This window comes from Amphiura filiformis, chromosome 15, assembly GCF_039555335.1.
Source record: "Amphiura filiformis chromosome 15, Afil_fr2py, whole genome shotgun sequence".
NCBI lineage: Eukaryota > Metazoa > Echinodermata > Ophiuroidea > Amphilepidida > Amphiuridae > Amphiura > Amphiura filiformis.
In genome coordinates, this window is record NC_092642.1 from 11,511,383 (window position 1) to 11,538,468 (window position 27,086).

The window sequence follows — 27,086 nt, forward strand, 5'->3', positions numbered from 1 at the left end:
CCCTGTTTGCTAACATGGGACACAAAACTGTCTAAATGTTCAAAGATGTTTATTTTTTATTAGTTAAGTGTGTTTGATGTGCCCTGCAAAATGAAAATACATTCAAATTTGACATTTTGTACTGTTCTCCATTTTGCCAAATAAGTAACAGTGACAATTTACAAAGCAGGTTTTTCCTGCGCATAGATGCAGGTGTTGTTTACAATAATAGGTGTGTTAATCAATCTATTTATGATTAGCAGTATGTCACTACAGGTGCTTATGTCCAATGGAATTAATTCATCATGTCAATTATCCATCATCAAAGTCAACTCAGCCTAGTATTCATTTTGCCTTTTATGTTTATGATTATAGTAATTAATTGTATCTTTATATTACATGTTTTCTGGTGGGGGGAGGGTTCTTCCTGGTTGAAGGTATACGGGGAGTTGGGGATGTACCACAGTTTTGGGGTACCTTTTCAGCGATTTGGGTATATCGAATTATCGATGGGTGGGTTTTCAAAGGAGACCAATGCGCCCAATTGGGCGCATTTGGGCAAAAGTGCTCCGAAAGTGCCCAATTTCTCGTATTTGTGCGTTTGGGGTGCTTTTTGTGAAAAATTAGTATACTGAAGGGTTGCAAAAACAGCAAACAGTAGGTATAGAGAAAGTCAGAATGCGAAAGTCTGTATGGCATATCCCTGTACAATTGTTTTGAATAATCCCACTCGATGTTTTCAGACAAAAAAGCAAACAAAAGGCAGCCAAACTATATATTTTGTCAATGGTCTATTCCATTTGAAATCCAGACACTGCCTGAGGCATGACCTTAATCGTCCACACAGGAGTGTGAATTTCAAATGGGGTTACGGAATGGGTGACTCCATTTGAAATCTACACCCCCTGTGTGAAAGATTTTTAGATTGTTTCTTCCATAGGGGGTGTGTGAATCTCAACTGGAATAGCCCAGTATGACAGGGCCCATATGTGACACGATCTGATCCAATCAGACCGAAGTTGGCAATAATGAAATTGAGATATACTAGTAGGCCGAGGAAAATAATGGCACATAAAATGGTCATAACTTTACAACCAAGTATGCTAGGGACTAAAAGATTTAGATATCAATAAGCTTAGGTACTGAGCAAGTTAATAATGGCAAATAATTCAATTTTCATAATTTCCAACTTTTGTCTGAATAGATCAGATTGTGTCACATATACATTTGAGTACAACCATGAAATGGCGATTCCATTATAAATGTTTTGCTTGTTTTCTTTTTCACACAGACACTAAACATCTCCGATGCATACAAGGATCCAAGGTTTGATCCACAGGTAGGTCATAGGTCATCTTTCATCTGGGTTTAAAGAAACTATTCCATCTTGAATCATGAAAATGAGTTTGGAAAGATTTTAAGCCAGGTTAACAGTGCATGAGAAACCTACAATTTGTTTTAACTTAACGCGGCTGTGTACTCTAGACATTGTTTCTTTCGCGAAATTGAGTTTTTTTGATATGTTTGTACTTTGTTATGTTTTTTATAAATACAAGGAATGAAAATCCAGATTTATAAACTCCAACTGCAATATTTTAAGGATTTTATTTCACTATTCCACTCGTGTTTGAAATTTAAAGGAAAGAAAATCTTTGTTGTACCAGCAGGGTACACTTGGAAATAACGCATCGCGTTAAATGTATCGCGCAATTTGGTAACGCACAGATACGCTTACGCTTTGCGACGCTTATCTGCATGCGCGGCGCATCTTATGGAAACACCACGGAAGCACTGATTTCACAAAAACCTAGTGGTCAAATGGCTCCGTTTTAGCTGATAAAATGTGATTTTTTTCAAGTTCTTTCCCCCGATTTAAACATCAAGATACGAATTAGATTTCGCCCAAACTTCTCAAGGGGCTGTGGATTTACCCGATGTTCACGTAATGTAAGGTAGAAAAACAAGAACTGCCGCATTCTCCTGTAAGCTTCGATCAAAGTGCAAAATGTGACCACTTCAAACTTCAACGGCCTTTATTTCAATGTTCATTTTCTCGGTAAAATGACGATTTAGGTACACGATAACTCAATAAATACAGCATCTAGAGGTAAGCAATGACGTTTTTCAAAGTTGAAAATCTTTTAAAAACCAGATTGTCTCAGCATCAGGGAAACTTGGGCATTCATGTGCAGCCAAGTCTGGACAATTATCCTATCAGTTCCACTTGAGCCATATCAAGTGCTCTTGAAACTTATGCTATTGATTTGGGTCATGGTATTGGAATGTTGTAGGAGTTGTTGTGTTGTTATAGCAACAATCCCAGATTCCTGGCCATTCAGATGGCACTTTAGTGGGGTGCAGCCAATCAGGTATCTGCTTTAATTCCATTTCCTTTGTTGTGTTCATACCTTTCTTAGTAAGCCACTTGCATTTGCTCCTCCGATCATGCTGGACCAAAAATCCCACCCACCCTCCCAGTAGCTGGAAGGGTAAATCAGTTATCTCATTTGTCAAAGATGCTTCAATGAAAGTATGTCAAATTATGCTACTCTCCGCTTTGTCTGGAGTTTCTTCAAATCCTGAAGAATCTCGTCAGTAGATTGTCTCCACTTTCTACTACGCTGCGTTGTCTGGAGTTTCTTCAAATCCTGAGGAATCTCGTCAGTAGATTGTCTCCACTTTCTACTATGCTGCTTTGTCTGGAGTTTCTTCAAATCCTGAGGAATCTCGTCAGTAGATTGTCTCCACTTTCTACTACGCTGCGTTGTTTGGAGTTTCTTCAAATCCTGAGGAATCTCGTCAGTAGATTGTCTCCACTTTCTACTATGCTGCTTTGTCTGGAGTTTCTTCAAATCCTGAGGAATCTCGTCAGTAGATTGTCTCCACTTTCTACTACGCTGCTTTGTCTGGAGTTTCTTCAAATCCTGAGGAATCTCGTCTGTAGATTGTCTCCACTTTCTACTACGCTTTGTGCTGGCTTAATGAATGCTTTGTATGGAGTTCTTCAAATCCTGAAGAATCTCGTCTGTAGATTGTCTCCACTTTCTACTACGCTTTGTGCGGGCTTAATGAATGCTTTGTATGGAGTTCTTCAAATCCTGAAGAATCTCGTCTGTAGATTGTCTCCACTTTCTACTACGCTTTGTGCTGGCTTAATGAATGGTTTGTATGGAGTTCTTCAAATCCTGAAGAATCTCGTCTGTAGATTGTCTCCACTTTCTACTACGCTTTGTGCTGGCTTAATGAATGGTTTGTATGGAGTTCTTCAAATCCTGAAGAATCTCGTCTGTAGATTGTCTCCACTTTCTACTACGCTTTGTGCTGGCTTAATGAATGCTTTGTATGGAGTTCTTCAAATCCTGAAGAATCTCGTCTGTAGATTGTCTCCACTTTCTACTACGCTTTGTGCTGGCTTAATGAATGCTTTGTATGGAGTTCTTCAAATCCTGAAGAATCTCGTCTGTAGATTGTCTCCACTTTCTACTATGCTTTGTGCTGGCTTAATGAATGCTTTGTATGGAGTTCTTCAAATCCTGAAGAATCTCGTCTGTAGATTGTCTCCACTTTCTACTATGCTTTGTGCTGGCTTAATAAATGCTTTGTATGGAGTTTCTTCAAATCCTGAAGAATCTCGTCAGTAGATTGTCTCCACTTTCTACTATGCTGCTTTGTCTGGAGTTTCTTCAAATCCTGAGGAATCTCGTCAGTAGATTGTCTCCACTTTCTACTATGCTGCGTTGTCTGGAGTTTCTTCAAATCCTGAGGAATCTCGTCAGTAGATTGTCTCCACTTTCTACTACGCTTTATGTAGAGTAATTTATGCTTATTTGAAGTATCTTTTTGGCTTGATTGTTTTTTGTCAGTGGATTATTTCATTTATTAATATTATTTTATAGTAAATTTTGGCTCACTTTTCAATAATTACCAGTTTATATAGGGATTTAAAGGTTTAATTCATTGATAGAGTTGGCATTGTTTCTTCTTTTGGAGATTTCTGTTTATTTAATAATGGCGTTATAAATATTGATTTCCAATTCAATCCTCTGTTTGATCCAAAGAGGTATCTGTATTTGCTTAAGATGAAATTTGGTTAAATGTGATACAGAAGTCAATTCTTGCATGTCCAGCCTGTATGGTTGGCTTGTTGTACACATTTTTCCAATAATTCTTGTATTGTGTTATTAATAATATTTATTGGAAGATAACTAATTCAGTATGGTTATTTCTATTTATATTATGTCAGGTCTTAATTGCTATGAAAGTGCTATGAAATCTATCATTATGTATCTCAATTATATTTATGTATATGAATATAAATTGTTGAATGGTCATAAATAGCTTAATAAATGGTCCTCATGATCGTGAGGGCAATGCGGAGTCTAATCAATGCTTTGGTGTTGTGTTTTCCTGATGTCTTGAGACAATTATGCTCATCATAAAAAGCATGATTGACTTAAGAAACGGTTTTCTCATTTTTTTACATTTTGGTCTATTTCCAATTTTAGGCATCATTTTGTGCAAATAGGCGGTTGTGAATTTTAAAAAGTTCATTTTGATGCCTTATATGGTCAATATCTCCAAAAATAAGGCCAATATCAAAACACTAAAAAAAAACGTTTTTGGAATGGAGCCTCAAGATTAAGAAAAAAGCAAAACGAAAATTTTTAGAAAGAGTGTTTTTTTGCTATGATGTACCGAACAAAAATTGCCAAAAATTCACTTTTTTGTGATTTTCTTCATAATTGTTGTTTTTACACCAAAACTGTACTTATATTGAGATTCATTGATGTCTTGCCTTTATAAAAATGTATACTTTTACATGTCTTACGTGAATAATTACAAAGTTATGGCACTTTTACTACATGCGTATCTGAGAGTACACAGCTACCTTAAAGGAGGATTTCGTGATCCTAGCATCCTCTTTTTATGACATTGTTCAGTAGATATCCATGAAAAAAGCTTATTCCCAAAATTTCAGTTGATTTCGATTTTATGTTTTGCGAGTTATGCATGATTATGTGTATTACACTGCTCCATAGGCCACTGTTGTAATTTCGTTCTGGTATACCAGAACGAAATTCAAATTTAACAATATAAAAAAAATATCTTTGCTAAACGAATTAATCTGCAAGAAATTTTGGTACATAAACATGTAGCCAGAGGTTTCCAGTGGTATAAAAATTTCAACTTTTTTGAGAAAAGTGGAGGAATAGGCTGTGGATCATGAAATGCCCTTTTAAATCTAACACTAGAATTTACTATATTTTGTGCAACTTGCTGTGTTGTATCCCGGTGTTGCATCTTGTCCCTTGCTTTCACAACAAAATTGGGATGAAGGAAACTGATAGAAAGAAGGCTTTACATAATGTGTATGTATTGTCGGAATTAACCACATTGAACTAGTCCAGTTGTAATCCATACACCCCCTTTGGAAGACATGACCTTAATCTTCCACATGTGTGTTTTTTTCTGTGCTCAAGGACATTTTCTTGCGTAGATGAGCGAAGATTTACTTGGCGATAATTTTAGCATCACAAATTCAAGAAAGGTTCTGTACTAAAAAATCCGAATGATATGTTTGTAGTCCAGAGATTTGCATTTGTGGTAGGTATAAGCTTAACATAATTTCACAAAATAAGAAGTCCTCACAATAATTTTGCTGCCTTTTTTAATTTTTTGCTCTATCAGGTTGATGTTGATACAGACTACAAGACCAAACAAATGCTATGCATGCCCATCAAGGACGCCAGCGGGGCAATCGTTGGGGTCAGTCTTCTTGTGAACAAGCATGATGGGACACCTTTCAACAAGAATGATGAAGACATGTTTGAGGTAAGGGAAAGATGTAACTGAAATATGGCTATCCCATAATGCTATTTGTTGAGGTTAATGTATATGATAGAACAGTTTCATCAAGATTTGTTGCTAGGCATGATGGGACACCCGTCTTCGATTAAAGGACACCCGTCTACAATTAAAGTGGAGCAATCCCATAATGCAATTTCTTGGGAGGCATTTTTGTGTCCCGCTAGCTTGAGAATGTCCTTTTTAGTTTATTGCATAGGATCATGGACGAAAGAGATAACAAACCGCATACAACCAAAGTCCCTGTTCATTGTATACTGAGAGGTCTCGCATATTCATAAGGGCTGATTATTCGATCGTGCTGTGTCTAACAATCACGCCAGCATTGTGTGTCTTGTATACGCGATAGAGCGTTGCGTGCCTTCGCGATAGACCGTAAAAATATGCGGTAAGTGCGTAGCAATTTCGTCCATGCATATTTGTATACTCTTTTCTAGTTACTATGTATAGGGTCCACAACTTATAAGTTCCCCCCTAAATACTTTTTAAAATAAATCGAAAAAATATTTGACGAAAATGCAATCGTTAAAAAAGGTATGGGTAGCCTTATTTGTTTTACACATGGACCGAATTATGTCACAATGGTTCATTATGTAAAAAAAGAGACTGTTTTAAACAGTGTTAAAAGTTGCATCTGAGTCCATAGGAGTCAGCTCTCAAACAATACAGTAGGCCAGGTCTATTCATGTGTTTGATAAAGAAAACCTGATTGCTATGGACTTGGGTGCAACTTTTAAATCGACCTCTTTTCTTACACAATTAACCATTGTGACTGAACGCAATGACGTGTGACGCTATAAATTGGTCCACATGTGTAAAACAAATAGGGCTATACATATCTTTTTACATTTTTACATTTCGTAATATATTTTTTGACTTATTCTAAAAAGTATTAGGGGAACTTATAAGTTGTGGACCGTATATGTAGCACACTCTTTGAAAAATCATAGAAAAATGTTTTTCTTCTCTCAACATAATGTTTTTTGTGTTATTGTATTCTCCGCAGGCATTTGCAATATTTTGTGGAATTGGAATCCACAATACCCACATGTATGAGCAAGTGTGTAAATCAGTGGCCAAGCAGAGGGTGGCATTAGAGGTAAGTTTCAACAGGTAACCCCCATGGGCACTACCAGCAGCCTTTAAGATTCATTTTGATTGGTTACAAAGAGAGATATACCATGTATGGAGCCAATCAGAGATATGGTAAGAATAGTCAGGAGGACTGAAGGGATTAAGCTTCAAATTGCTTGAGAAAAAGCCCTATTTTTATTGGTTACCCAAGTGTGAAAGTATTGAGTCCAAGACGTAATACCGTAACCACACGGGTATAAGCCCACCTTCGGCTATAAGCCCACCCCCTATTTGTCAAAACATTCTGGGAACAAGGGTGCACTCGGGTATAAGCCCAGTGGTAATTTTGACAAAGTTCTTAAAAATCAAATCAATGCTTTTCTCTCACATTTAAGAACAAATATAAAAGAATATCAGTTAATAATTAACATTCCATACTTAAAATTACAAAACATTGACACAGATGATGGAAATTACTGGTACATCAGGCATATACAAACAGAGATGATTATTCTTTGAAGTTAAATTCAAGTACTAGCCCCTCCCCGGTTATAAGCCCACCTCCATTTTTGAAGTGAAATCTACCATCTAGGGGGGTGGGCTTATACCCGAGTGGTAACGGTAATGATAAAATTGGATGCTTTACCCCCAATATTTATTGGTCTTGCTATGAGGTTTAAGATATTGGACTTGACTCTGTCTCGTCCAATATTTTTAAACTCGTGCTCGACCAATGATAAATATGGGCTCAATCGATCCAATTTTATATCAAAATAGTATCGAGCGGTTGATAGATGTTATCATCCCAACAGGGATGTACTTTAACCGCCCGAACACTAGGGCCAGGTGACTTTGCTGTCCAGCAGGTAAATTTTCAAAAGTACTCGCCTGCCTGGTGGGTAAGAAATTGAGGATGATAAACTGCTAATATCGCAACCCTGAGCTGAGCCACCCAAGCTAGCTCTGGGATGTGTCAGAGTAAGTTATATTTTTCGTGTCAATTGTGCTCTTTTAATAGTACTCTGGCAAATGTCGGGCTGGCAACATGTCAGTTGGGCTGATAACTTTTATGAGTTACCTGCCCGACTGGCTAATGGCCAAAAAAAAAGTTACCTGCATCCCAACCAATGCTATGACCAGCAGCTTAGCCTGACATGGTATGTGTCTCAAATCAAGAGACTGATTCTTCATGTGACTTACATGTGTGTTACCTCTTGGACTTGACTATGACTCAGTCCACACTAGTATATTTTTGTCATCGTGTCGTTATTACCCGATTATGACACGATTATGATACATGAATGATGAGAGCGTCCCACACGGTCAGCACCTCGTCATCGTGTCGTAATAAATTCACGATACAGTAATTATGAAGCCCATTGAATTAACATAAATACAAACGACAAAATGCGTACACACAGGTAATTTTCATCTGCAATTACGACACGATCATGCTAGAAACCGGCCCAATGATGGAAATTTTCATCATTCACGAATGATGACACGATTGTAGTATGCCGACGACATTGAGCGGACACATGGTACTAATATCATAATATGATTATGACACAATTGTAATTGACGTGAAAAACACACTCGTGTGGACCGGGTCTATGTAGATATGGGTATATTATTTCTAATATCAGTTACAATATCACACATTAGAAAATTTGAAAAGAATAGAATTTGCATATGAGTGAAATAAAATAAAATTGACTGTCTGAAATGTGAGTATAGCATTCACTTGGTGAAATGTGAGAATCTAAACTTTGGATGATATTTCAACCTTCTCACTTGTAGACAGTTAATATTTGTATATTATTATCACTCATACATAAATTCTAGACGGTTCATTGTTAATAACCATTTGATATTTTTACGGTCGTTTGATGGTATTTACCATCCCAAATGATGCTTATGCCGCGCAGTATGTAACGAGCCTAAATGCTGTGGTCAGACTCAGTATGTGTGTTGCTTTCATACAGGGAAGAGATGGCTGTTTAGTGCGATTTGCACTGTTATATATGTAAATTATGATAAAATGAATATTAGCCACGGTTGAACTCAAATATGAAATAGTCTTAAATATGTGTAATAGGTGAAATATAATAGGTGAATAAGTATTCGGGCTTGTGAAATCCATCTTTCACCTTGTCATGTATATTTCAGGGTTGCCAAAAAATTTTTCTCTTTACCATTGGTTTCTATGGGGCAGGAAACTATCGGAAGTCGCGGGAGCGAATGTTGAAAAGTCGCCCAATTTTTTCTTAACCATTGGTTTCTATGGGACAGGAAATTGTCATAAGTCATGGGAAAATCTTCAAAAGTCGCCCAATTGGGCTACCAAATCGTGGGTTTGGCAACCCTGCCTTCACAGTCTAATATGTTTATTGCATAGCTTAATGACGGACAAGTTTGTGCTAACATTTTTATGAGCAATAAAAATAGCCAGTCGTAATCAGCTGCTGCTGTTTGGAGTTAGTTGGCTATTGCACTATTTCATTCTTTCATAAAGGAAAGAAGCTGCCAGATTATGATTTGTTTGTGACATCTTTTTTCAAATATTCTTTTAACTAGATAGATATCATCACCCTCATAACCTAATTGCCTAAGTTATTTTTTTGAGGTTTTGAGGTTTTTTTGCTTAACTCCATCTTTATAATAATTGCCACCTTGTAACAAAATGACTTAGTGATTATTGTAATAGAGAGCGCCCTCATAATACCTTATTGCAATGACTTAGACAGTTATTCTAGGGCTTGTACCACTATATCAGTGATGTTGTCTTTATCATTATCATTGAATATGTAAATATTATGCACATAGGCCTATTTTAATTTCAACACCACTAAGACCTCACCAATCACCATCATTACATCACCCTCATTATGGCCTCATAACCAAATCGCCTAAGTCAGTTTTTTGCCTTTTTTTTCAAACTGCAAAAAATGACTTGGGCAATAATATTTTTTTATGAGGGTGACAATATTTTGATGGACAATACTTGTCAAGCCTGTACAGCCAGGATTTTTTGTGGGATATGGAATTCCAAAAAAGTGGATCCTTTCTTTTCATAAATAAATTTGATTTGCTTACAAGGTGACTATAGTATTTTACAAAATATTAGGTGTTTTTAATTCTGGTGATGGTAGAGATGAGAGATGAGTTATCCCATTTTGCTACCAGTTTGTGAAAAGAAATTAGGGGTTCATTCATATATTTTCATGACTAAACCAAGCGGCCCCTCGGGCATAAACAACCGTTTAGTCATGAAAATATATGAATGAACCCCGTTCATACATACCAGAACATTTTGTGATTCTTATTTCGTCAAAATAATGACAAAAGATAACAAGGAACATCATAAAAAACGATGAATTTCCTTCGTTTTCTTTTACCCCAAGATCACACATCGGGCCACCGGGCATAAACGCTGTTTATGCCCGGCTCTCGACCAATCACGCGCGCCGTTATATAGCGAGTATGTATGAACAGGTGGTCTTTCACCTTGTGATTAGATTTCTACTGTCACACTCATAGACAGTTAATATTTGTATACCAACCCATATATTGATGTTTAATTTCATGTTTTGTCATCCCCAGACATTATCCTACCATGCAACTGCTCCACAAGAAGATGCTGTCAGAATAAAGGTATGGTAAACATACCAAACAATATGGGATATTCACAATACAATGCGCCTCCAGTAGAGGCTAGAGGGAAGAAGGAAGAGTAAGAGATAGAGCTGGGAGAGAGCTGGGAGGAAGGGAGAGTGGAAGAAGTTTCAGAAAATTGCAAAGATGTCTTGATGTCATATCAAAGCAGGTCAGAAGTCAATCCAGTGTGATAAAAACAAGACAATTATATTCAATAATTGGTATCTGTTCAATCAGATTGGGTAGAATTTGCTTGTTTATTGTATTGTTTATCCATCTGGTCTGAATAACCTATTCCATGTTCAATAATGGTCTCTTTTGTTTATTTTTCGACAGAAATTACCAGTACCTACCAGTACTGAAATCCACCTACATGAATTCTACTTCAGTGATTTTACACTGGATGATGACCAAACGCTAGTAGCTGCATTGCGGATGTTCATAGATCTGGACCTCGTCAACCGATATCGAATCAATTATGAGGTAGGTAGAGGAAATCAAGAGTCGCAGGTTCAAATCCAATCAACAATGTTATGACTAATTTTTGCATCAACGATATTATAATTGATGAAAGACCAACACCAGTAACTTCATTGCAGATGTCATAGATCTTTGTTTCATCAACCGATATCGAATCAGTTTTGAAGTTGGGTTATAGGAAACCACAAATAACAAGTAACATTGTTAAGATTAATTTTGTCTGTCAACAATATTTTGTGTGATCAGTGAGTTGAAGACTTTTATTGCATTTTGTGTGTGAAAATGTACGAGATAATGATCAAAATCTTAGCTTTGTTTTGTCTAGTCTGATGTGGTTTACTTGCACAAGTTGTTTGTTTGTTGCAGCTAATATTTTAAAGCTATTTTGTATTCAGCATTTGATAATACAGAATGGTGGAATTGTTTGACTAACTTCAATGTATCTTTACTTTGCAGACAATGTGTCGATGGTTGCTTAGTGTACGGAAAAATTACCGCAATGTGACCTATCACAACTGGCGACATGCCTTCAACGTAGCACAAACTATGTATGCAATTATCAGGGTAAGAAGCCAGCTGAATTATCAGCCTCTAAGAACTATTTTGATTGGTTGCTCAAATGATTATATCATGTAATTAATCAATCAGGTGCTCTATAAGAAAGAGAGTAGTTCCCATTGGTTTAATATGTGATTTGCTCCTCCCCAATTTGGAAAAGTATACAAAAAGTCCCAAAATTTCAGAATTTGCGAGCGTAGCAAGCAAAAATAATCAATTTTTTAAAGGTTTTTTGGACAAATTTTGAGAAGAAAGTCCACTTTTCACAAACTCGCCCCCCCCCCTTGCAAAAAAGTCCACTTTTTCAAAATCAGCACCCCCAATGAAATTCTGCGTGACGGGCCTGGGAAGACATGTTCTTAATCTTCCACACAGGGAGTGTAGATTTCAAATGTAGTCACCCGTTCAGATAAGCCCATTTGAAATTCACACTCCATGTGTGGGTGATTATGGTCATATCATCCATATAGGTGTATGGATTTCAATTGGAATAGCCCAATATGGCATCTAATGAATTGAGAAAACAAAAATAATCAGAACTAGTGGCGATCATAGTCGCTGTATACTTTTTTTTTGTTCTTTTACAATTTATTTTGCCATATGGAAACTTGCCGATGCATCTTTGTTCAGATATCAAATAATCATAAAAGTACTTGTTTCTATAGTTTTGATCAGCTCGTAATCGGCGGCCTTATAACATTGCGGATTAATATCAAATTTGAGAGTTGTCTTGTGGCACTTCATTGTTTGCATGTTTTAAAAGCGCTCGATAGCAAGCACATGTGCTAACTATCAAGTTTTTATGGTATATGGTTTAAAAAACTAATTCAATGATTTGTAATATTTTAATGTGATTTGTTTCAGCGGGGAGGGATGAGGAATGTACTCTCTGATTTGGAGTGTGTAGCACTACTGGTTGGGTGTCTATCACATGATCTTGACCACAGAGGGACCAATAATACCTACCAAATGATGTAAGTAGCACAAGTAAGGCAAAATAAACAGGTTTATCTCAGGTGATTGTGTGTGTAGCTTTTAAACTTAACATTTTATAGCGCATTAAATTTTTTCCCATATTTTGATGATTTTTTTTCCTGATTTGTTTTGATGATTCTTTCCCCGACTTGTTTTACATTCACAAAGAATATAAGAATATTTAGCCATGGAAAAAAAAGTGGCCCCAAAAACACAATAAAATATCTGAAGGAGCTAGCGGGCAGCGCATAGTTTTTAAAAAAGTGCAGACTGCATTGCCTTTTTCCATTTTGCTGCTGAGACAAACTTGTTTTTTATTTAGCCTAATATGTTGAGTTTTTCAAGCTCATGAGAACAACCACAATTTTTCAAAGTATATGGAAATCAAGAGAAAAAAATTAAGAAATTAGACAATGCTGCAAGAAATCCAAAATATTGGATTGTCACTCAATGGGACCAGAATAGTGAACCAAAATAGCATTCTTCAACAACTGATTATTAGAATCATAGAAAGAAATTGTATTATACAAGTTTGCGCATTTATTAGCATGTATTGTAGGAATAAATGCATAACACAGATTGCAAAAAAGTATGCTTTAAAAGTGAATATCAGGAGCATTTTATTTTATCAGAGTTTACAAATGCAAACAGAGCTGCCTAATGTGTTCATTCCATTTAAAATTCATACTTACCCTATGCAAGATTTTTCAAAATCTGCCACAGTGTGTATTTTAAATGGAATACACCATTGGAATGACTCATCAAGTGAAATAATGGAAGGAACATTGTTACAGGTCTGTGACCCAATCAACAGCCTCAGCCCCATTTTTATTCTTCAAAACTGGGATCTTGGTATCAGAAGAAAGCTCACTATTTTTCTCATTACCCCAGTGAAATTTAATGCCCAAGATATGTTTCGTTCAAATGGTTTCAACAAAAACGTAGTGATTTGTGGTTACCACACTGGAAGTGTATGTACTATCTTATGGGCATTGTTATACAAGTTTCTACTTCCCATATCAAAACCGCTGCAGCAATGCAACTCAATATTTGGAAACGTAATGTTTTAATGGTAGCCCTCAATTTAAGATAGAAAACATAACATACATAATCGGACCAGGCCTCTTTAAATAATTTGTTACGTGATGGGTTGTGTCCCAATCATTTTGTATTTTATTGTTTTGGGCAACTTTAAAATAATAATCTCAGGAATACTAATTCTAATTTGGATGGCATTTCAGCATATTTTAGCATAGTAATTTGGGGTACAATGCTAAGTTGAAATGTGACACTTGATGCATGATAAATGATACATTGGGCAATTCCAGTTGAAATCCATACACCCCCTGCGGAAGACATGACCTTATCTTCAACACAGGGAGTGTGAATTTCAAATGGGGTTACCTAAATAGGTGATTCCATTTGAAATCCACATCCCCTGTGTGGGAGATAAGGTCTGTGTCCAACAGGGGTGCATGTATTTCAACTGGCATAGCTAATTTTGCTTGATCCCATCATGACTTCTGCTTAGAGATGAAAACTTCATATATTTTAAGAAATATATTGTTACATATCGATTCTCTTAAATTGGAGAACAGCACTCAGATGCAGGGTTGCCAAACCTGCGATTTGGTAGCCCAATCGGGCGACTTTTGAAGATTTTCCCCACGACTTTGGACAATTTCCTGTCCCATAGAAACCAATGGTAAAAAAAAAAAACTTTGGGCGACTCTTCAACATTGGCTACCGCGACTTCCGATAGTTTCCTGCCCCATAGAAACCAATGGTAAAGAGAAAAATTAGGCGACTTTTCAATTATTTGACCCGCGATTTGGGCTGAAATATTTTGGCAACCCTGCTCAGATTGCAGCATCAATTAATGTCTCTGCCGTACCCTACAGCTCACTTGTCAGGATAATGAAATTATTTCTAAGTTGATTATCAATTCACTTGATGTATTTCATTTTTCAAACCTATTAAGGGATTATGTTGCTCTCAAGTTCTTCAATTTTAAGACCCATTAAGGGATCATTCCCATCTTCAAAACGGAGTGAAATATTCTTCATAAACTTATTCGTATTCGTCACCATGCGTGTTTAAGTCTTGGGGGATTGTGCATAGTTAAACAACTTGAAATATAAACTCTTGAAATTCATTTTGTGTAAATTTCAGGAGCGAATCTCCTTTGGCTCAGTTGTACTCCACCTCAACTATGGAACACCACCACTTTGATCAATGCATTATGATTTTAAATAGCAAGGTAGGCGATGTAAGGTTTCTTTGTTCTTAAGATTAATGGTATATGTATGCACAGGAATGGAAATACTATATGTGCTCTAATAAGCACCCCTCCTCCCTTTTGAGGATATATGGCACATTATGATCTTCTACTCTGAGTAACATTGTCCAGGGTAACCTCACCCTGGTTTGACTTTTTTTATCAGAAAATAACCCAGGGTCATACCCTTATTAGGCCAAGTAAAAATAAAAACATGTTTCTCGTCCGGGTTTTTAAAAATTATGAGAATGAGGGGCTTTTTATTTTTTATTTTTTATTGGAAAACGATGCTAAATACCTGTATTTGGCACCATATTTCGGGTATTCGACATACAGATTGATATCTGAGAAAAAGGAGGAGGCCCTTTTTATTTAATTGTTTTGAGAGGTAGACCCCTCTAGTGATCACAAAACTCTTCTTAAATGATGTATTATGCATTTGAAAAGCCGTAAAATAAGTTTCAACTTCTGAAACATCTTTTTCTACAAGTTATAACTGAAAGTTTACAAAATAAAAAGAAATTTGAAAAATCTTCAAAAAATGAGGAGGGCGCGGACGAGAAACATGTGGTTTTTTTTACTCGGCCTTATATTCACAATCATAAAAGCATTATCAATTTATTCTGTTAACACTTTTAATTGTTAAATAAATGCCCCCTAACTGAAATCAGCAATTTCCATGCTATCATGTGAAAGTAAGCTTACCATGGTCCGCACATGATCTTCTTAAAAGAAGGATTTCTGCACTTCAGGCACTTTAGAAGCACTTCAGGCATTCAATGGAGAATAACACTAAATTCACTTATCCAGATTTTTCACTTATCTGGCCAATGCTTGGACCCATCATGTCCGGATAAGAGAGGTTGGACTTAATAGCTTGTCTGAATTTTCATATTCCACAATGGATGGTTGGGGTGATCCCACCATCATTTTCTTTGATTATGCAATTGAAATGGTTTCTTATGTTTTCTTTTAAGGGTAATGAAATCTTTGCAAATATGTCACCTGAAGAGTACACACAAGCCATCAAGCTGCTAGAACACTGTATCCTAGCAACAGATCTGGCTGTATACTTCAAGTAAGTACAATTTCAGTATTAGTGCAGCTGCCCTGCTTCCAAACTCGTAATCATTGAGCACTTTGTGATAAAGTACAAGGTGCAAAGTTTATTTTAAGATTGACCCCAAGAGATCATGGAAGATCATACAGGGTAGAAGTGTGAAAATGTGCTAATCTTGTTGAAAGATATACCAAATTGTCTGTGTAGGTTAACACAAAAAGATAGACAAAACTATTCTCCACTCGTGCATGCTTCACTGCATCTGCGTTGCAGTGAAGTGTGTTACCCACATTGCAGTCTCTTCCTAAAATACTGCAGTATCGCGATAAGTTAAATTTGTTTTGACAGGAGTTGCAATGCGTTGAGTTGCATTGCGTTGAGTGCATTACGGCCAGGACTTATCTATATATCGGTAACGCAACACAGATACAGTGGAGTATGAGTGGACCATAACCCTTCTAATTTGCATCCTCCTGGGATGATTTTTTCTGTTATGTTTTTTCTATATACTGTAGGATGAGTTCCATGCTGTCTATATGTAGTTTTAAAAATGTGAAAAAAAGTTCCTTGTAGTTCTCAGAAATACCTGCCGTCTTATGTAGGCACAGTAGCTGACAATGATTACCAATTTGGGAGCCAGTTTGGTAAAAGATGTAGTAACATGTATTAGTTGATATTTCTTTTCAGGGTTTCCCCCATTGAGGTAGAACCAAAGAGTACCAACTCGGCTATGTTTGTGTGTCGCTCATGGATGGCAAAATAGTGTACCCCGGATTATTTTGCTATGCAGGGCCATTGTGAAACATGGTTTTGCTTCTAATATCAAAGCCCTTAGTGCAATTCTTCTGAGGGCCTGCTGAGGGCCTGTTTGGAAAGCAGTGCTGGTCACTGAAGTTGTTGGCCTAAATAAAGAAAGAATAAACTAACTAATTTATCTCAAAACTTGTGAATCAGATTATCTTGGTACAGACCTTAATGTGAGGTACAAAATACAATGTGAAAAAATCTGACCACGCCCCTTTAAAATCAAGAAAAAATGAATTACAACTAAAATATTGTGGCATACTGTAGATTAATTCTTCTACACTGCGCTTAGAACCATGTGACATTTTTGTTAATTTCTCCATGTTGCTGGTGATTTGCAGGCAACGTGGTGAGTTCTTCCATCTGGTAACAGAAGGTAGACCAGACTGGGATGATGAGGATCAAAGAGAGTTGCTAAGAGCCATGATGATGACAGCGTGTGATGTATCTGCTATCTCTAAACCTTGGGACGTCCAGAAAGAGGTAGGTATCAATGCTTAAGGGTAGATGTGGTATTGTAGGTCGAAGCAGCCAAAATATTGATTTTCAATCTCTAAATCAATATATTATTGAAAAATAACACTTTGATGTTTTGCAAAAGTTCGTTCTACAAATCATACACTTTGAAAACTTGCTTGATTTATTGTTGGTAATGAGTTATATACGTTTTACAAAAGTGTTTTTGTTCCAGCCCTCTTTACAACATAACTCACAAACCACAAGACCTACAAAAGTATATCTGTGATATTTCACACATGCTATGAAATGATCAATGCAATTTTTTCCAAAGCTCACTACCATTAGCAAGATGATCGATGTGAACTACTAATCACAACAGTTTGAAATAGTTGCTAACCTTAAAGCAGTGATAGACAAGGTGTACAATCATTGTCCTTGTATGAAGTAAATAAGTTATTGAGAAGTGGGTGTTAACTAGAGTCCGAAGTTTTCCGTTTTACGGAAAACGGAAAAAAATCACGGAATCTGAAGTACAACACGGAAAATTACATTTTTGTATCACATGATAAAAATTGGAAAAAAGATAAGAGAAATAAATGTTGAAAACAATCTTCAGTTGTGTGTGGCAATTTTTATGATAAAAAATACTGTTTACTAGTACCGAAATAAAGATATATTACCAAAGCATGAACCCCCTGTCCATCCAAACATCGTAACAGTCGGCCTATTATCGTGAGAATATTCCAATCAGAGCATATTGATCGCGATATTGACCACTTTATTGTGACATTAATATCATTCATAATCATTGTTTATACATTTTAAGATTTATTCATAAAACATGGATTTACAAATTGTATAAAATTATACAACACGGAAAATGGATTTTAGAAAACGGTAAACTTCAGACTCTAGTGTTATTCGCATGTGCACCACTACCTTAACGTGCCCCTGATTGGTTGAATTATATAATTTACATTATATAATCAGCTGAATAACCAATCCAGATAGAGCTTTTACATCTCTGAGCAATTTGAAGCTTAACATAATCCCCTTCAGTCCTACTGGCTATTCTTACCATATCTCTGATTGGTTCAATACATGATACAGCCCTCTTTGTAACCAATCAGAATAGTTCTTAGAAGCCAATAATTCAGCCATTAGTGCCCATAGGGTTAAAGCGTTAAGTCAGAATTAATTAATTAGGAATATTCTTTTCTTACATTTTATCATATATAAATTATTCACAGATTGCTGAGTTGATATTTGGAGAGTTCTTTGACCAAGGGGACTTGGAAAGGCAGAAGTTCAACAAAGTACCTGAAGTAAGTTGACATAATTGCATGGCGGGCTACTTATTTTAATTATGGTATGGGTGTGCAAGCCTTTTGACAAGGGGGGGGGGGTTATGAGGAACATTACTCCCACCATCTTAGGGGATCCAAGAGCACACACATACATATGGCCTTATGTTAACCCATTTAGAACACAATTTGTTTTTGTAGGAATATGTTGGTTGTAAAAATATCATTCATTTATATGTCCTCCCTAACAGCATCCCATTTTCAGTGAATATAGATTTATTATATTATATTGAACTGCCACATCTTGTTTCCATCCCAGGACTCAGGCTGGCGCTTACAGCGCTGTGAGTGTGCTGCAGTGATGTTTCAGTTTATAACAGGAGGGTCCTAATGATCAAGGAGAGTCTTTAATTAACTGATTTTGACCAAACAATTTGAACTGGTGAAGGTGGACTTTATGAATTGCTCTCCACTAAATAAATTTGCTTCTCATACATTGGAATATATTTGTATGGTCATTTGTGCCCCAGGCCTTATGCATCCCATAGTGCCACCTGAGATTCAAGCCTTTATTTGATATCTATCTCTTTACAGGACATGATGAACCGAGAGAAGCATTATCTCCTTCCTAAAATGCAAGTAGGGTTTATTGATGCAATATGCCTTCCTATTTACCAGGTAAGTACTTGTCAACCGGAGGTTCTGGGTTTGAATCCTAAGTAGTCTTAGTTCAGACGGTTTGCACATGGTCCATCTTCACTAAACAAACCATTTCTGAATGGTCAATTTTACCAGTGTTTAGCAAAAAAAAATACTTGCAAAAAGCCTAAATTTCCCATTTCAAAGTGAAAATCTCCTAGCTTAAAAGTGATGACGCTATTACAGATGAGGGCCTATTTGCACTAACTCATCAGTCAACAGTCATCCACATCCCAGACATTGAGTCACTTGCAACTCAACTCAACTTAATAATATTATTTTTATAACAAAATTGTCACTAAAAATGTTGGAAAATACAAACAAATATAAATGCATCAACCCGCAAGCAAAATGAATGCATCCGAAAGCACTGCGCATGATCAATGCATGGTTCGCATTTTTCAAACATTTGTTCTGATTGGTTCTCACTATCTATTACCGTAACCACCCGGGTATAAGCCCACTCTCGGTTATAAGCCCACCCCTATTTTTGAAATATTTGAGAAACTAGGGTGCACTCGAGTATAAGCCCAGTACTAATTTTGACCAAATACTACCATCAAATCAATGGTGAATGAATAAATATGACATCTCTTGTACAAATCTTGTTGAATAATTTCATTTTGAGTTTGCTTTTCCTCTTTATTTTGAGGATTTATTTGAGCCAATTTATGCTTAAATTTATAAACAACAGTGAGCTACAGCGAACGCAGTTTGATTCTGATAATGATATGTGAGCAGCTAGGGTATTTCCCATCACCCAAACTGGTTTCAGCTTGCTAGACAACACGCACGATGCTCCAGGTATGCCCTTAAGCCCCGCCCAGTAGACACGTCTTTGGACAGTTTATAACATTCTTTAAGCCTCGCCCACTTGGCTCATGTTATGCTTCATTACCATAAATTTTTTTCAAAAGATAATCAGTTCAAAAACAAAACACCAACAAGAACATGTTTGATAAATTGCGCTCGATTGCATCACAATAAATTGATAGCATTGCAAGGTTGTCCTGTACCGTCTGATAAATTTTTTTAATTTTAGTCATTTTTCCATTTTTTGTTTGACCCAAAAAAGCAAAAAGTACACCAAAAAATTTAAGACGGTAGCAGGTCTATTTTCTTTTAAATATCCTTTTTTACTGAAAAAGAATGTTAGCAAGAAAACAAGAAACAGCCTGTCCGTGTGTTTGTTTACTCTATAAATTAGGGTAGTGGCACTTCCCTGCTCTAATAGCATCCCAATTGAATTTGTTTTAACCAGAGAAGATTACATCTTCTCTGGTTTTAACAATAATTACCCCCATTCATGCATTTCATAATAAAATATCGTAACATGCCAAAACAAGACCATGAAAGGTCATGCACCTGTATTTGCTTTTATCAATTGGCAATGTTTTGTTATTGCTCCAATGTCACTTCCCTGGTTCAATCAAATGTTTTGCATATCAATGACCTATGCTCTAATTGGCTACTGATTTTCCGGACCTGTTTTACAGCTTCATGCTTCTATGCTCCGCCCAGTGACCCTCCCAGTATTGATTGGCTGAATAGCCGGGCTGCTTGGTATGAGCACGTGAATATCTGTTTACACATGTGCTTCTTGTCAATCACTATGCTGCACTCACTAAAATGTGAGTGTTGATTGGCTGGGCTGCATAAGGCTCTTGGGCTGCATGTGGACATAAGGCCAAATAAAAAAATAAACATGTTTCACGTCCCCTCCCGCTTCCTTTTTTGAGGTTTCTTAAATTTTATTTTTATTTTTTGAAATTCAGTTATAACTTTAACAAAAATATGTCTATGAAGTACAGATGCTTTCAACAGCCTTGCAAATATACAAATGTACAAGAAACACTTTTATAAGGTTTTGTGATAGTTAGAGGGGATATATCTCTCAGAACAACAAATAAAAAGAGGCCTCCTTTTTCCACGCATTATTGTATACGCTAAAACACCTCTAATTATGGGTATTTACACCGATTTTGCAATAAAAATTAAAAGGCCCCTCTTCCTCCTTTTTTTCAAAAACCTGGATGTGAAACATGTTTTTATTTTACTTGGCCTTGGCTAAACCCTGGGCATTTTACACGGCCTCGTGGTCTGTCTACAGGGGCTTTCTCAGGTCTGGGAAAAAGTTGTCTGGGACATGCATAGCACAAACTTGAGCCGGGTTTTATCTTTGGATACTGGCGTGGTGGTGGTGGTGGGGGGGGTTGGTTGTGGTCTGTGTATGACTGCTGATACAATGACACTGTGCATGTTTTGCTTGACTTGATAACTTTATTATCACCTTTTTGTAATTAAAAAAAAATCAGGCATAAATTTTATACAAATTTGAAAATATTTTCATATACTAGCCCCTCCCCGGGTATAAGCCCACCCCCATTTTTTGAGTGAAATCGCCCATCTAGGGGGGTGGGCTTATACCCGGGTGGTTACGGTAAGAGTGTATGCAAAATATTTCAATAATAGCATGCATGTATAGGCACCATGGAATAGTACATCATCAAAACACTGTCCACCAACATGGATGAAATTGTCTTTCAGAAATACTCAAAGCCTGTTGCACCGACATAGCTGCCATTTCAATTGTTACACCATTCCGGTTGGTTTATTTGATAGGGTCTATTGATGATTATGCTGGTGTACAGAGTGACAACTACAGGGTGTCCCAAAAAAAAGAGGCCCCTCATTGCGCCCTCTTTTTCTCCTATTTTAGAAAAGTTGATCAAGTATATGTTGGTATGTCAAGAAGCCTTTAACCGTTAGCTTTAATAAACCGAAACAATTATTTCAATCGGCTCATAACCTTTGAAGATATGCCCTTTTAAAGAAATGTATCCGTTTTTCACTCTGTCCACGGAGGAGGTGTGGCTACTTCAAAGATTGAAAAGTGCATATACCATACATGAATATAAAACATTCCTCGATGATAACTTTATAAAATAAAAACTTCATTTTAGGGAATGGGCTTTACCGGTGGGCTAATGGGTTATGGATTTTGTTAAGTATCATTAATTTGGGCGTAAATTGGTGTGGGATGGGACTTCTTTGCTATACTTGCAATTACTTATGTTTTTCTCGGTTATTTTATGCCTTTTTGTTTTATTATGTTTCTTACTTTATTGTGTCTTGCTTTCTTTTTATTGACAACATAAACTCTGCCCACTACCTGGTTGCCTCCTTGACGAATACAGGTTTCAGCCCTAGTCCTCATTGCATCAATTGCATTGCGTACCAACCTTGTGCGCCGGATACTTATGAATATAGCAGCAATACGTTTGCAAAGATCTTGGATTTTGCCACAAATGAAGAAATCAAGTGGTGTGAGGTCTGGTGATCTTGCAGGCCACTCCACAGCATGACCCATCCCAACCACTATTTTTGCTATCCGTGGACAGAGTGAAAAACGGGTACTTGTCTTTGAAAGGGCATATCTTCAAAAGTTGAGAGCCGATTGAAATAATTGTTTTGGTTTATTAAAGATAATAATTAAAGGTTTCTTTACATACCAAAATATATTTGATCAACTTTTCAGAAATAGGCTAAAAAGAGGGCGCAATGAGGGGCCTCTTTTATTGGGACACCCTGTAGGTGGTTGCTTCTGAATATACCATAGATAGAATTTTGCCTACAAGCATATCATATGCCTCCTAGTGTTTTTTGATGAAAGAGTCAACAGGCAGACACCCTTCACAAAAACATTACAATAGATTGGCCTTACAATAATACATGTTTATACAGCCACCTGTATCAGTAATATAGTTGCTCAAACTGCAAGTAATATTTATGTAGATGGTGTCTACCTTTCAACTCTTTTATCAAAAAAACCCCACTCATTTAGAGGCATATATGCTTGTAGATGGAATTCTGTGGTATTTTAATGAAAATAAGATTTAATGGAATGTTTTGTGTATCTTCATTTCTTCCAATCTACAGCACATGGCCAAAGTAGATGACAAAATGCAACCTCTACTGGAAGGTTGCGAGACCAACCGAAAGAACTGGACAAAACTCGCCGACGTCAACATCAAAAAACACGAAGAGAAGATCCAGAGAGAATCAGGAAGCGAAAAAGATGTCGACGAATCGGAACCCACCTCCTCAACAACCACCTCCTCGTCACAACAACAGCAGCAACAACAACAACAACAAAAAGAAGGTGGGAGGGCTCAATAGTATTAAATGTATCAAACAGGGGGAAAGGTTTATCATGGGAGAACTTTTGGTACTTATTTATTATATTATTATATTCTATGCTGGGATTGTGCAACATTATAGTTTTTATTTAAGAGAGATGATGTTTTTTATTATTCATGGATTTTTCTGTTATTATTTATTTATTGTGAATCTATGATTAGGTGCATTACGCCAGTTTTAGTGTTTCAGTTATTAGAATATGGACAAAAAGAGGTGAACATAAATGTTGCCATTGGTAGGTAATGAAATAGAGGGCGCTCTCTAGTTCACTTGAACCTTGTGTGCTGTCTTACCTACTGCAATTTGGTTATTTTCCAAATATGATTTTAGTTGAAATCAGGATACATGTAGATGACAAATTTATTCTTAATTAAGCTATTTAATTAATAATTGTTAATTAAATTGATATTGAGTGTAGAAAGTAACTAATTTGTTATGAATAAATCTATATTTAAAAACACAAACAAACAATTAGCTCTATCCTTCATGTAAGCCTACATAACAAATTAGCCTGCTGTCAAGACTTTGTTGAGGGATTAGACAGCTTTATACTGTAAGCTGTATAATCTCTGTCTTGATACTAGGCTAACTCTATGGAGGATTACATGAAGGTAATGCCCACATATGCACATGTCTACACCCCCCCCCCACACACACACTTAAACTATGCCTACATGTGACAAACACCCATATTGCCCCACACTCACAACTTGTACATGCTGTTGTAATATACAGTCAAGCAACTTACACAAACACACCCCCACACACTCAAATACACACCCCACACACCCTCGTCCCATACGCTAGAATACACACATGCCCCTACACACTCAGACACCTCATTTTGAATCATTGTCTCAAACTGCCATTTTGTTTGTGTAAAGTTGAGTACCAATTCTTTGTACTTTCGAGTAGCATGCCATATGCTATTAACAAATTTGACAAATTTCGTTGTACAAGCACGAAAACCCAAAGGCATGAGTTAAGCATTTTACTCTGGCATGTATCTTGTATATTGTACCTGACGCATGCATATCATTCTTTTTGGAATAAAGAGTATATAATTAGAATTGCTATATATTATACCAAATATAGGCACAAATCGACTTTTCTCAGACCTGGTAGCCACATGTAATGTGGTGTGAGTCAACCAACTTGCATACAGGTGAGATTCATGTGAGCAGCACCCACATGCACACTTTCACACAAATGTACATGCACATACACGCACATGCACATACACCAACACACCCCATATACACGCAAGTATGCGTATGTGTTTACCGACAAACGAGGATGCGCACATGACATTTTACATTTAAACTGTGGAACACTCTGCAAAGGAGGGTCGTCCTCGGTTTTGGAGGTCTGCAAACGACCTCCATTGCCGGTATAATTCATTTGTGAGATACATCCTTTATCGTGCACCAAATATATTGTCCGAGGTTTGCTAGGTAAAATTGCATCTGATACATATACACACAAAAAATGGCAAAAAACATCCTTGGTATGTCAATTGAATGCGGATTCAGATGTCCGTGTTTGCATAGTCCTAAACTTTTTCAACGTTTGGAGGCGAACACATGTAGGGGTATAGATATGTGCACATACACAAACACAAATACAAATACAATTGAAATAAGTTACAGGGTTGTAAAAAATAGAGCTCAGTTTAAATTTCAACTTTTATTTTGAGAGCCATTCTTCATTACCTCTATTAGGCAATAAGTATTTTCATTTCTTACATTGTCCATGAGTCTGAAACACTAAAATGGCATTAATGATCAAATTTATTCATTAATTAAGAGAAACAAAAACAAGGTATTATGCACACTATGTGATCTGGAGTAATACTGAACAATTGATATTCCTGAAGCAGCTTTCTCTCATAGCATAGTTTGCCTTTTATGACCAATATTGAATTTATATGGACCAGTGAAATTATATCAAAGATTTTCCTTTATAATTCAGGTCTTTTGAAGTCTGGTTGTTCCTTGTACAAGGTGTCCCAGAAAAAAAAGGTTACATGAAAGAAATGTGAATGTCAAGTTCAAAATTCGGATTTAAATCTTTTTATTAGACTAACTATAAAAAAAGAGTAAAGATACAGTACTGAGCATACGTTTAGACACCACTTCAAACCTATGGGACCAAAAATATTGAATACCACTGATAATGTATATAAAAATGATAAAAGTATTTGTATGACCAAAGTTACAACCTGTCAAATCATTTCTTTTCTGAATTATTTCTCTTTGAAGGTTTTGGAAAGTTGGATTTTTTAAAAGTAATAATATATAAAATTAATTTGCTCGGTAGCTACATAAAATGATTTTAGTGCATCCCATTTCAGATTTTTTTCCTAGCAAAAGCTTTGTAGGTGTCATTTAAGAAGCAATTGCAGTGAGTTGCCTGAGGCTATACCTCCTCCACATCATAAAAAGTTACTAATTATTGATTAACAATTTTCAGTAAGTCATCATTTGAAAATAATGATAAATCAACTTTCTGATTTCTGTTTATTTTTTAAATCTTTGTATGCAAATTTTAAATGTTAGTTACATAGAAAAGTCTAGTTAGGAGCCTTGCTCAGTCACATTGACGAGCCCTGGCATTGATAAATCCCTAATCTTGTTGCTAGAGAAGTGAGAAAATTTAATTTGGAATTATGTGCCTGTAAATGCAGGTCTGCTTCAGATGGTCTCTGATGGTGAAAGTACTGGTTTGAAATTTCAAAGGTCCCAGGTTCAAATCCTAATCAAAGATGATTTTCTCTTCCTGAACTAGCTGAATCAATCTTTAGAAATGTTTGAAATGGGAACTTTAAAACATCACCGGTTTGGCCAATCACAAATGAATTGATAGATGGGAACATTGATACCTGTTCATTTCCTCCTCTTGCTTACAACTGCAGAGCTTTGCGGATGTTGTTTGTTCTGTGGGACAAGAAAGAAATAGGAAACATGTCTTGCACACAAACAAACACACAATGATTGACACTCGCAATTGATGTAAGTTTTCAAACGTCTTAGATCATTCATAGTCGCTCTTATTTTCACCTATTTTTATTCTTCTCAAAGTTGTTTTTTTGATAAATTGAATTGTTAAATCAATGTTAGTGGTGTATTTTAGTGCACAAAACCAATCCCACTAGGTCTCAGCACAGTCACTATAGTAATCACATTGGTCCAAACTATTCCACAATAATCCACATTGACATTGATCATGGTAATCCCCCCAGGTGCTCCATAAACCATTTAAGCCTCATTCATACCATAACATGGAACAAAGTTCTCCATAAACATTTATTTTCACCACAATTCTTACTTGTAGCCTTATTTTTCTGGGACATCCATTTTGGTCTCCTCTAGAATTGTATATATATATTTTTAAATTCAAGATCCTTTCTGATTATAGATGAAATATGGTGTGGTGTATAAAAGAAATCGTAGTTATAACATTACCAGCATGTACCAAACTAAAAGGGGAACAGTTCATGTTTTTGTTATCCCAAAGGTGTTGAATTTTGATCCCCCAACTGTGTTGAATTTTGATCCCTCTGTGCTAGTTGTTTTGTTATGTTCCACCTTTTATGTTAACATGTAGTGAATTCATTACCGAAGCAAACATACTAATGGCAATAAATCAATGATCTGTAATATCTTTTTTTACAGAAATTTGATATATTTTTTTA

The 27,086-nt window shown here is 36.4% G+C and overlaps 1 protein-coding gene across 1 annotated transcript in view; it reads left to right on the plus strand.

Moving 5' to 3' along the window:
* The window catches only part of LOC140171249 (dual 3',5'-cyclic-AMP and -GMP phosphodiesterase 11-like), a 201,160-nt gene that overhangs the window by 161,760 nt on the left and 12,314 nt on the right, over positions 1-27,086 (plus strand). Inside the window, 13 exon segments of the mRNA XM_072194477.1 lie at positions 1,271-1,318; positions 5,668-5,811; positions 6,851-6,943; positions 10,522-10,572; positions 10,912-11,058; positions 11,512-11,619; positions 12,478-12,587; positions 14,761-14,848; positions 15,844-15,944; positions 17,072-17,213; positions 18,440-18,514; positions 19,088-19,171; positions 23,132-23,354. Coding sequence (XP_072050578.1) covers positions 1,271-1,318; positions 5,668-5,811; positions 6,851-6,943; positions 10,522-10,572; positions 10,912-11,058; positions 11,512-11,619; positions 12,478-12,587; positions 14,761-14,848; positions 15,844-15,944; positions 17,072-17,213; positions 18,440-18,514; positions 19,088-19,171; positions 23,132-23,354 — 1,414 coding nt within the window.